Source organism: Lutra lutra, chromosome 2 (assembly GCF_902655055.1).
Source record: "Lutra lutra chromosome 2, mLutLut1.2, whole genome shotgun sequence".
In the NCBI taxonomy this organism is placed as follows: domain Eukaryota; kingdom Metazoa; phylum Chordata; class Mammalia; order Carnivora; family Mustelidae; genus Lutra; species Lutra lutra.
The window spans coordinates 205,931,076-205,943,969 of NC_062279.1; the positions used below are offsets into that span (position 1 = coordinate 205,931,076).

General features: G+C 41.5%; 1 protein-coding gene across 1 annotated transcript in view; it reads left to right on the forward strand.

Moving 5' to 3' along the window:
• The window catches only part of FRAS1 (Fraser extracellular matrix complex subunit 1), a 413,592-nt gene that overhangs the window by 158,434 nt on the left and 242,264 nt on the right, over nt 1-12,894 (forward strand). The window contains 2 exon segments of the mRNA XM_047719626.1: nt 4,043-4,135; nt 12,374-12,533. Coding sequence (XP_047575582.1) covers nt 4,043-4,135; nt 12,374-12,533 — 253 coding nt within the window.

Consider the following 12,894-nt stretch of genomic DNA (forward strand, 5'->3'; position numbering starts at 1 on the left):
AATGACTGCAAGGAAAAAAGTGTTCAAGGAGCTTTCTGAAGGATGTGGTATGAGGAGGAGTGAAGATGAGAGAGAGCTAATGGCCAGAAGGTTCAGATTTAGAGAGCTGAAGATTTCTGGTATAGAACAATTTGGAGTATAGGTAGGTCCCAAGGTTGACCATGACCATGGGGAGCTCAAGTGAAGTGAAGAAGATTATGTGAATTGAGGTGGTTAAGAATGTACAAGGATAGAATGTCACTTTCAGAGACATTGAAGTTGTCCAGAATTATGTCTAGACATTGTGTAGAAAAGAAACAGACCCAGGGGCCAAGTCTTTAGTGAGTGAGTATGAAGGAGCGCTCCGCAAATGGGTTAATGATAGTAATAAGAATGCCATTATCATAGACTGTGAACTCATGGACTGTGAACTCTAAGGAGGCTCCTCAGGGGTAAAATGAGAGGGTTATACCAGATGATCCAACCAAAAGAAACTTCCAACTCAAATATCATATGAGTGGGTCACAGAGTACTTGGGTTCTTTATTTTAAGTCATGGAAAAGATCATAGAACGTTAGAACTACAAGAGGCCTTTGGAATTCATTTAGTCAGACTTCCTCATTTTCTAGACAAAGAAACAGACTTTTGGGGTTTTAGTTACTTGCTTAGAAACAAAGAGCTACTAAGCGGCACACCCATGACAAAACCTTAGTCCCTAGCTCATAACCCAATGTAACTTCTACTCTACCATTTTACTTTTAAGTTTTCCTTTGTGTTTCTCAGTAGCATGTGTTGTTATTCAGATCTGTTATGGTATATTTATATTAGTTTGTGACACAGGTTGATGAATCACATGTACCCTATTATTATAATTAATGACTTTTGTTACTCCCATCTTTTAAAAATGTTTAAAAGCCCTTTTACAATTTGTTTTACTCATGGATTGACCGGAAATAACCTATTGTCAATGGCAATTCTAATATTTCTTTCTTCCTTTCTTTCTCTCTTTCTTTCTTCCTATCTATTTACCATCTGTCATCTCTCTATGCATCCTATCCATATATAATAGATTCTATATCCATTCCTATATCTACCTAGAATAGCCAGCTAGAGAGCTAGCTGCATAGAACTGAGACAAAGTGAGAAAAACAGGATAGAAGTATATAGAACCTTCATTATTTAACCCAGTCCTGTGAGGACCAATCCTCTCTTCAGGATTTCTGAAAAATATATATGTATAGAGGACAATGCCATGTGAAGGAACATTATATTACATGGTGGGGATTCAGCTGCAAATCTAAATGCAGCTAATAATAGTACTTGCCTAGTTAAGTTACACATAATACAATTCTCACAACGTAATTAGGTAAATACTCTTATTAGCTGTATAGGTATAATACATATATACACATATATTTGTATATGTACACATATACACATATGCACAAATATGTGTACATATACACATATACATGTATATGCTTCAAAGAGTACCTGGCTATTCTAAGTACCCAGTCAAGTGTTAGCTATGATTGCCGAATGATCATAATTATTTTTGGTTAGTTTTTATAGATCCTGGGCAAGTAATCTTGCCCAGCAAGCTTAGCAATCTTCATTGCTATCTCTTGCCCATATGGTCACTTTGCACTGTTCTCCAGTAAGGCTAGGCTTATGTGTTCCAGGTAGCCCATGGCTCCAAAGCTGTGCAGGGTCACATGGTTGCAGAGCAAGAACTCCGTCTCTCCTTCTCTAAGCTCCCACATGCAAAATGCTTTGCTCTTCCTTTAGCCCCAATCACCTCTTTTTTTTTTTTTTAATTATTTTTTTAAGTTAAAATATAATGTATTATTTGTTTCAGGGGTACAGGTCTGTGATTTGTCAGTCTTACACAATTCACAGCACTCACCATAGCACATATCCTCGCCAATGTCCATAATATCCACCCCCCCGCACCTAGCAACCCTCAGTTTATTTCCTGAGATTAAGAGTATCTTATGGTTTGTCTCCCTCCCTGGTCTCATCTTGTTTCATTTTTCCCTTCCTTTCCCCCACAGCTCCCCACCCTGCCTCTCAAATTCCTCATATCAGAGAGATTATATGATAATTATCTTTCTCTGATTGACTAACTTTGCTTAGCATGATACCCTCTAGTTCCATCCACGTCATTGCAAATGGCAAGATACCGGGTTTTTGATGGCTGCATAGAATTCCATTGTCTATACATACCACATCTTCTTTATCCATTCGTCTGTTGATGGACATCTAGGTTCTTTCCATAGTTTGGCTATTGTGGACATCGCTGCTATAAACATTCGGGTGTGTGTGCTCCTTTGGATCACTACATTTGTATCTTCAGGGTAAATACCCAATAGTGTGCCCAATCACCTCTTTGATGTACCACCACAAGTTCAATAGTTAGACTCAAGTTGAGGGCCCTTCCACTGCCAGTCACAAATAAAGAATATCACATTTATGAAATGAATATTGGGGGCCAAATCTGAAAATCAGTTTTTATAGAAAACAAAACTAATTTGGGTGCTTAAACTATTCCTTCAAATCTTCCATTCTACATGCCTTTCTCCCTTGCTCCCTGCTTTGTGTTAGAATATAAACAGCTTGGAGATCTCATTTTCTGTGTGAAATTCTTAATGGAAATGATGCTGATGTAGTTTCTACATTTTACTGTCTTAGTGAAAATCAGGGAAGTCTAGTTTCCTCTTGAGTTCAGAGGGCAATTTTCTGAAAAGTCGTTAATGTTGCATAGTATAAGCAACTTTATAAAACCCCATAGTGTATATATCTTTTATCAAGCAAATTAGAAGAATTTCGTGATCACTATTGCTAGATAGAATTCTATTTATCTGTTTAGTGGATGAACAATGGTAAAATCTTAGTCCTGTTTCTCACCCACTCTTATGAATGTAGTTATATAAAATTAGAATGCTCTCATGGGTACAATTTTTTTAAATGGAAGCAGCTCCAAAACATTAATACACACACACACACACACACACACACACACACACATACACATACATATATATATATATTTTTTCATTCTACTGGGTGAATTCTTTGTAGACTTTTATTCTGTGGATAAATCATGAATCCCTGGTTCATGTAGGTTCTCTTACTATTTTTGGTCTAAATTACTCATTGCCCGTTCTGTCACATCTTTAAGACTTGTGGAAATGAACACTGAGATACCTAAGAGAAGAAAGCAAGATGAGTCAGAGGATCACTGGGCCCCAAAGCGAAACATATGCTCTCTGATCCACAGTTTTAATAACGCAAGGATAGATGGATTGTTCACGGTGGCAAATGGATGGCTGGTTAACCTCACAGCTTCCCAATAAATCCTGGAGTATCATGTGGTAGCCCATTCCCTTGATAGTATCACATCTTGATAGGAAACACTATTAGAATTACAGAAGGCCTGAAAAAACAATGTAGATCTTTATTGGAGCCCAGGAATTCTACCCGGCTCCCCACAGTACATGTGATACCCCCATAACAATGCTGTTTCCTCTCCTAGCTTTGTCCTTCAGTCCCCTGCCCCATGTACCTTGCTACTCTGTCTAGTAAAAGCAAACATCAGAACTTGAGCTCCCTACCTGCTGGGTGCATCAGACCTTCCTAGGACAGCTAGAACACCTGCCAGCTCTCTGGCCATCCCATCCCCCCCACCCCCTGACCCCACGTCTTCTCTTCTCAGCAGAGGGAAACAACCCCTTCAGGGAGACACAGCCCTTCTCCTTACCCTAGTTTCTTTTCTTGTGTGGCACTCAGAAAGAGCATTGCTAGTGAATAAAATCCCCCACCTTATTGTATGTGAAAAGGTGTAGACAATTTTCAAGGAAATTACTTTCACAAGAGGGTTCATTTTGACTCTGAGAAAAGCTTGACAGAGAGAATATTTTTGTCAGTTTATTTGGTTTACCCTGTCTCTTGTCACGTGGAAACGCATGAAACATAGTGAATCTGAGATGACTTGGGGTCTGGTGAGCCATCATGGGTGTGTTTGCTGCCGCCATCTTACTCTGAGCTGTTTTTAAATGCTCAGGGAGAAGTGCTTCAAATAGCGGCCAACCAGTGCTGCCCTGAGTGCGTGTTGAGGACTCCCGGATCTTGCCGCCATGAAGAGAAAACCTATGCGGTAAGTGTATTCTGACCCGGCGTTGATTCTGTGCCTTTGGATCATTGGGCTAAAGAGAAAGCTGAATGCTGCACTTGTGTTGGTAAGAGAGGTTTTCTTTTCTTCTTCTTCTTCTTCTTTTTTTTTTTTTGGTCTGGGCCGCAGTGGACCTGAAAGTCGTTTGACTTTCTATGGGCATTTGGGTTTCTTGAATGAGGTTAAAACAGTTCTACTTATTCCATAGGTCCTACATAAATATTTGTAGATTGAATTTGTGTCTGTATAAAGAGCAGTTTGAGAATGCTGATGTGGAGAAGTCATGGTGCTGAATAATTAGGCACCACCTCGTCTGTGTGTACCACATGTTTTTTTCATTCGATAGTTACTGACAACCCCGAGTGGATAGAGCAGATATTATTACTCCTGTATCGAAGATAAAAGCGTTGACTTGAAAAGAGCTTAAGGGGGGGCACCTGGGTGGCTCAGTGGTTAAGCCTCTGCCTTCAGCTCAGGTCATGATCTCGGAGTCCTGGGATCGAGTCCCACATCGGGCTCTCTGCTCTGCAGGGAGCCTGCTTCCTCCTCTCTCTCTCTCTCTGCCTGCCTCTCCGCCCACTTGTAATTTCTCTCTGTCAAATAAGTAAAATCTTTAAAAAAAATAAATAAATAAAAGAGCTTAAGGTACTCACCCAGTGTCATATTACTAATAAGTGGTATAACCTGGCCTAGAACCCTGGCCTTCTTATTCCTAATTCAGTGCTCTTTCCATTAGGTGGAGTTTCTACACTTCAGCGCTATTGACATTTCAGGCTGTGCTGTGGGGGCTGTCCTATGCATTGTAGGATATTAAGTAGCATTCCTGACCTCTGCCCACTGGATGCTGGTAGCACCCCTAAGTCCTGACAGCCAGAAATGTCCGTAGGCATGGCCCAATGTCCCCTAAGAGGCCAAATGCTCATCTACCCATTTAGAACCACAGTACTAGAAATCAATCTTAAAGTTTCATAATTATACTTTTTCATTCCAGACCCTTTAGAATTCATTTACAGACGTGAAGTACCAATTAAAAAGTACCATTGCAGGGTTTGTAGCAGGAACTATGAAAATGGAATGGGTACAGTTCATCTTTGCTTATACCTCAGTGTTACCCGGAGGCGGCTGGTGAAGTTGAATGTGGTGGAAAGAGGTTCTTTGCTTTAATCCTCATCTTCCACCTGATACAAAACTCTCCCCAGGTTAGTGCCCCTGCCCATTCAGGTTAATGGGATTGGATATACCCACTCTAGGCTGCTATTCAGTGTGTGTCCCTAAAACTCGGTGAGCCTAGTGTACTTTCCCCGAGGGACAGGATCATCTCCCTTGAGCCACTGTCTCCCAATTACCTGAGGAAGCCACTCTTTCAGTTCTGCACAATGTGTTGCTGACACATAGATGCCAGGCAGGATCTATGCTGGGAGTGTCTTCAGACCACGTATCACCCTTTGCTGCTCAGTTCCGTCTGTGTTATAAAGAGTGGTGTACACCTCACGTGCCACTGAAGAGGATCCTCTGTGGGATGGTAAGTGCTGTAGAGCACATGGATGACAGGAGTAATGCCAGGTCGTAAGGATCTGATAGGGATGTGGTTTAAAGTCAAAAGCACCAAGCTGCATCTCTCAGATAAAGGAGTTCACAGGATCCAAAATAAGGTCAAGGGACAATCAGACATCTGAAATAAATGGAATACGAGGGACATGGAAAATCCAAATTCAATAAATCTTTGCACTCTAATGCCATTCATCGTTTGTTCTCTTGTGTCGTATTTGTGCACGTGTGTAATCTTCTTATCTTGGCTTAAGGCGCTTGAGAACACTGATAGTATTTTCTGCCCCTTTGCAGTGATTTTCTTGCCTCTCATCTCACCAGGCGCTTAGCACCGAACTTTTCCTAGAGTAGGTGGTCAGTAAACACCAGTTACTGGAGGACCCACACGGCAAGCAAATCCCTTCTCCAACTTATCTCTATCCTTGTTCCAACAGCATGTTGGTCATTGACCTGAACAACGACCTATGTAGCGGGATAGTTCTAGGACCACAGGTCTTCTGGTGGATTAGTTAAGATATGAAATCTGCTTGGTATCCAGCTTTTTCTGGAAGAGTTTGGAAAGCTCTTTTTTTCCCACCTCCCCCCGCCCCATTCTGCTGTAAGACATCATCACATGGAAAGCTCTAAGCTGGGTGAGAACATATCCATGTGTCGGTTACCCATATGCAACTTTCAGAAAAGGTACTCCTCAGAAAATGGTGTATTTCTGGGACTTGATGTAAGTGAGAAGAGGCTGAATTTCAGGAACTATATTCTGAAGGAAAAATTCTCTAGTGGTCTACTTCTTCAAATAGAGATAGAAGAATGATTTTTTTTTTAAAGTCAAGACCAAAAAATGATCTAATTTTAGCCTTAGTAAAGTCAAAATCATCGCGTTTCTTGTCTTTCTGCCCTTCCTCCTTCTCTTACTTTTGTCACTTCCCCTAGAGTCTTTCCAAAGCCTTCTTATTTTCTTGCATGGTTTAAATACTTTTCTGGGTTTGCTCTGAATCTCACCTTGTCTCTTCTATCACTAGGGTTTTCCCTGAGTCTTGGAGAGTTTGTTTTTGGGTTTTCTTATGGGTCTTTTTTGCCCCTTTTAGCTTGCTTAGGAAGCCATCCAGAGCACTGTTCCTCTCTCCCTGAACTGTAGTAATCTGGTCTTTAGCCTCTGGCTTGCCGCTTGCCTCCATAGGGCAGGCCATGGAGACCCTCTCCCTGTAGCTACAGAACAGCCCGGTGTTTTAAGAACTTCAGATTGGTGATCCAAGGTGAAACCTTTCCCCTAAGAGAGGGCTTTACAAGAGGCCTTAGCATAAAGTGAGTGTGGTGAGGAGGAGGGAAATTAGTTGAAGTGAGACTGTCTCCAGAGAACAGGGTCAAAGCAAGGGCAAGTCAAGGATGAGTGCAGCACGGGGCAGTTTTAATGACTCGGCGTCGCCCCACCGGAGGGCTGCCTTGGCTTGCAGGGTCCACAGCGTCTTACACAACTGGCCTTCTAACAAGTCTAGACAAGTCCCGACACCTTCCCTGGAGTGAGGAAAATGCTTGAGCCTTTTGGCCGACTCGCGGTTATTTGAGAGTCTTACATGGGCTTATTACAGCCAGCATTTAGGGGACTACTTCCTCCATGACCTCCCCAAAGCTCTCCCTTCCAATGAGTGTTTGGATCCCTGCCCAGCCTTGCCAACCATTCAGGGAGACAAGCCTGAAATATGTTTTCCTAAAAGAGTGCTGGAGTGCTTTTCCCTATTCTTCGCCCCACAAATTAGCTTGTGGAAGGGAGGGAACAGGACCATCAATCCCCTTTCTTTCCCTCTCTGCTAATTTAATCCCATCACCAGATAATGTCAGGTCTGAGAAGATAGTGCTTGAAGATTCCCTGTAAAAGAAAGTGGCAAGTGGAGATGCCCTCGTGCCCATACCCGACTGAATAGAGGAGCGCAGGGAGAGGTCAGCTCGCTCTGCCTGTGTGGGAGGCTAAAAGGAGTACTAATTTATGTGTGTGAAGGAAGAAATGAATATCGAATTCCACAGCCTTGTTCTCTTCAAAGCGGAGGATGTAATTATAATATGCACAGAACATTCCCAGGTAGTTAGTATTCTGGGTCTATAACTTCATAACAGGAACAAATTATATGAAGAAAAATTATTTTATTGTTCTGTCAGCAAGCCAGGCAAATACTTTATGACCTTATCTTTCCTTTGGACTTATGTCAACAGCCAGGCCGACTTCTTAGCTGGCTGCGCAGGAGAATATATTGAAGATGTTGTCTGCAGAATGCACTTTTGTCCCATGTCAAAATCTCATCTTTTCTGAAGGTATTAATGAGGTTAAGATGACGCAGCTTAAACCAGGTCTGGGAGCGCTACTTTGTGTGTCTGTTATTCCTTGACTTTATGAAGCTCTCTTCGCTGCTCCAGTGTTTATAAAAAATAAGGCTTTTGTCAATAGGTGTAGAGAACTCTAGGAAATTGTATATATATTATATATTCAGTTATTACTATTATATTAAAATTTTATATAGATAGATCAGATAGATAGATATCAGCTTGTGCGAGACCCCCACCCCTTAATCTCTAGTCGTCCTCTGCTGAGAGCGGCGTCACTGGGGACTTAGGTGACTTTTTCCCAAAAGAGAGCCATTTGTCTCCATCACTCCGTGTACTTTGGACCATCATCTGATCTTCTTCTGTGGCTTTGACATCAAGCATTGGAGACTCCCTACCCATTGTTCATTGTTATTTCCATAATTTTCAAGCTTATTGTGAAGAAGGAATCTCCTGCCTCATTTTATGTCTCTTGAGTTACATAATAGATTCACATCATTAGAGAGCTTGAAGAGACCAAAGAGAAAACCCACACAGCCCTCTCATTTTACAGATGAAAAAATTCGGGTGATTGACAGGTTGTTATTGTAATTAATTTTTGTGGTCTCTGACTGAAAGGTGGAGTGACTGCAAATGCTTAAGAAACAACTGTTAGTGTTTCTGAGTAGCAAGAGAATAAGCTCTTGTTTTAATGATGTGAAATGTCGAGATGCTTAGAAGCAACCTCCTAACTTGTAGTAAATAGAATAGAGAAGTTCACTTCAAGTTATTTTATAGGCAGCCTTCACGTTTTACTTTATTTAAGACATATAAATGATTTATTTGATATTTTAAACAGTAACTTGCTTTCTGATGACAAAAGTAAAAATATGTTTATGGTGAAAATTCAAAAAATTAAAAAGTGTATAAGCAGAAAAAAAATCACTGGTAATTTCCAAACTATGAAAATCACTGTTACTGTTTCCTCAGTTTTTTGGAGAAGGGGTGGCAGTGTAGATGGATAGATGGGTAGAGAGCTATGTTCTGACATAACTGTAGTGATACTGCATGTACAGTTTATGTCTGTCTTTTTAATACAACATTGTCAATGGTTCCCTGGCGTACCCTTGGAGAACACGATTTCCTATTATTAGGTATTTAGGTAGCTTCGAATTTTCATGAAAATATTTCCAATTTTGCTATAAAGAGCAATGAAATGGAATTTCGTGTATTTAAACTTATTTTGTGTGTTATCATTGATCATTTTCTTCAGATAACTTCTTAAAAGTGAATTTAGTAGGCCAAAGCAGCTAAAGATTTTGAGTATTGGGGCTATGTCATCTGCGGTCACTAAAATTCAATTTTAAGTTGTCTGTATCTGATGAGAAATGCAGTGGGAGTGACACAGGTAGTGCAACCGCTTCTCAAGTACGCTTACCTTGGGCAAGCCCCACGGGGCTGAGCATTCCAGATGCTTCTCCAGGAGAAATCCCACCCCACTGCAGCTTCACCAGCACTACTATGAATTTTAAAAATTTCCCTATATCTGATATTAAAAAGTATTATCCAATTTTATTTTAATTAATATTTCTTTGCAATTAATAATGTTAAATAGTTTATAAGCTTATTTTTTTCCATTGGGTTTTTTCTTATTGCTTATAAATACTTTTGCATAATAGTTTAGTTCTCATTAATATAATTTGCAATTTGTATCGGTTGGTCATTTGCCTCTAATTTTATGTAAAAGGTATTTTTGACAGAATTTTAAAATTTTAACTCATTAACTCATGGGAAGCTATCAAGTTTTCTCTTATAGTTTCTTTCTTTGCTTTTATGCTTAGGCTTTTCAAAGTATAAAGGTCAATTGCTCCCTATCTTTTATTAGCCAATATATTATTAGCAAGTTGTGGGCTTGCCCATTTATATGCTGTACTAAATTTGGAATTTTATATTTAATTTAGCAGAAGTAAAAATTGATGCTAGAGGACTTGGCCTTGATATTATGTCCATTTCTACAGTTACAGCTGGTAGAGAGGTGTGAAAAGGAGGAGGAAGGCCATGAACTCAATGCAGTGGAAAGAGGAGAGAGGATTGAGCACCCTCTACCTGCCGCCCACCCCTGCCCCTTGCTTGCTCTTTAACAAACGACCTCATTTAATCCTTTTAATAACCCAGCGGAGGGGGTACTGGCATACCATTTCAGTTTTTCACACCAGGAAGCTGAGATTTAGAAAGGTTAAGTCAATGCAAGTTGGTGCAGCCACTTTGGAGAACAGCGTGGAGATTCCTCAAGCAATTAAAAATAGAGCTTCCCTATGACCCTGCAATTGCACTACTGGGTATTTACCCCAAAGATACAGATGGAGTGAAAAGAAGGACCATCTGTACCCCAATGTTCATAGCAGCAATGGCCACGGTCGCCAAACAGTGGAAAGAACCAAGATGCCCTTCAGCGGACGAATGGATAAGGAAGATGTGGTCCATATACACTATGGAGTATGATGCCTCCATCGGAAAGGATGAATACCCAACTTTTGTAGCAACATGGACGGGACTGGAAGAGATTATGCTGAGTGAAATAAGTCAAGCAGAGAGTCAATTATCATATGGTTTCACTTATTTGTGGAGCATAACAAATAGCATGGAGGATAAGGGGAGATGGAGAGGAGAAGGGAGTTGGGGAAATTGGAAGGGGAGGTGAACCATGAGAGACTGTGGACTCTGAAAAACAACCTGAGGGTTTTGATGGGGCAGGGTGGGAGGTTGGGGGAACCAGGCGGTGGGTATTGGAGAGGGCACGGATTGCATGGAGCACTGGGTGTGGTGCAAAAACAATGAATACTGTTACGCTGAAAAGAAATTAAAAAAAAAATAAAATAAAGCTGGAGAATATAATAACACTTAAAAAAAAAAAGGTTAAATCACTCGCTCACGGTTCCCAAGGCAGGGAGGGCAGAGCAGAGCTGGGAGTCTCCAAGGAGACCCTCAGTTCTTCGGACTGCATGGACACTTGTATTATTGTTCTCTTGTGCTCCAAGAAGTCTGCCTAGAAGAAAGTAATCTCCGTGATAGTGAGGTGGGGACTCCCCAGATAACTGGGTAACTGTGACTACTTATTACTACCTCATCATAATGATAGTACAGGTTATGAGTAATTCCAAAATGCCGGACATGGCGTGCTTGCAACCGGCTGCAATTTGCAGAATAAAGCGGGCACTGACTTGTGTGGGTAAGACAGAGTCCTTTTGTGTTTGAAAGAGATGAATAACTACTCTGGAAGACGGCTTGAGGAGAAGCAAGAGGATATTCATTTTCGTTGCTTCTCAGTCACACAGTTGTAATCCCCAGATTGTGTTTTGGTGATTGAGCACCAGGAATGTGTGATGTTCTTAATAGAAATTTATATATGATTTGGGCTGAATCAGCTATCATCATAGGCCACATTTTGTAGAGGCAGAGGATAGCAGTTTCCAATATTTAAGAAAATTTTATAGGAGGAAGGTTTCATTCATTAAGCTTATTTTCCCCCCTTCCGTCTCATAAAAGGCCGCCATTATTCCATTCTGCCATTGAGGACACAACATACTTTGCCATCTACTGCCCTAAGCGGACAACATATTTGAGGCTTTTTACATCCAGGGTTCACCCCCCTCTTACTCTGCATCACATTTGACGTGATGCATTTCAATATTTTTGGTGCTCCGTAAGTCCTATAGCTCCAAACCTCCATCTGTCAGATCACTGGTACAATGCTAGTTTTCAGCCTGAAGTGGACTAGCAACATTCTGTGTATGCAGGGGGCTCTGAGTTGGCTCTGCAGTTTGTGGGAGACCCGGCTGGCTCTCCTACTTTCCCCCAGGACCAGATCATTGGAGGAGGAGAGTGTCGGGAGGGCAGGGGAGAGGAATATGGGAACTAATCAGGGTAAAAAGTAAAGGCAGAAAGAAAGAGAAAGAAGAGAAGAGCACAGAAGAGAAGAAAAAGAGAAGAAGGGAGGAAGGAAGAGGAACAGAGTGAGAGCTCTTGAAAACAATATGACCATTATACAGAATATAGTAAATACATATAGGCATGTGAATATTTTAGGCTTTATAGAGTTTTTTTAAACGATTGGGGTCAGGGTACTTTTTATTTTCTTTTTGTGTTTTTCTGAAAACTCCAAATATAATCTTAAGCATGCTAAGAAGAAAAGAAAAGAAAATTCAGTTTTTTAATTGGTCTCTGACTTGGAACAATGTAAACCCTGGCCTTAACTTTGTAAGCCTAGAGCTTTCTTCCATCTCTCCCGAGCACCAGCCTTGATGTGTGTTGGAGGTTTGTTTCTGTTTGTCAAATGAAAGCTATATTCTGACAATACCCTTTTCCTTCTTTTCCCCCAACCCCCAGCATGGGACAGAGTGGACCTCCTCCCCGTGCAGCGTGTGCTCTTGTACTCATGGGCAAGTCCGCTGCAGCCCCCAGCTGTGCCCACCACTGTCGTGCGGACAGCAGGAGCTGGAGTTCATCCCAGAAGGAAGCTGCTGCCCAGTGTGTGTGGGCCCTGGGAGTGAGTATGAACTTGTAGAAAGAGACCCTCTTTGCCTTGGAGGTTCACCTGCTGACAGCCCAACTTTTCTCCTTCTTGCTCAGCGGGGCTCAAAGATCCCTAACCCCGTTCCTTATGGGAACCAGGTTGGAGCCTTGCACTTGGCAGAAGAAAAGATGCAGAGAGTGAGGTTGGAACACACCAGATTTGGGGTTCTGCAAGTCTCTGACTTATTTACTTTGCACTGGCCCAACGCGTCCCTTGGCATTTGCAGCTCCAAAGAAGGAAGGGAGGAGGGACGAGATTCTTTGATGTGATTCCATAAGGCCAAGGTAGTCCCCTCTTCCTCTTGGCAGAGACAGAATGAACAAATTGCTTCTCC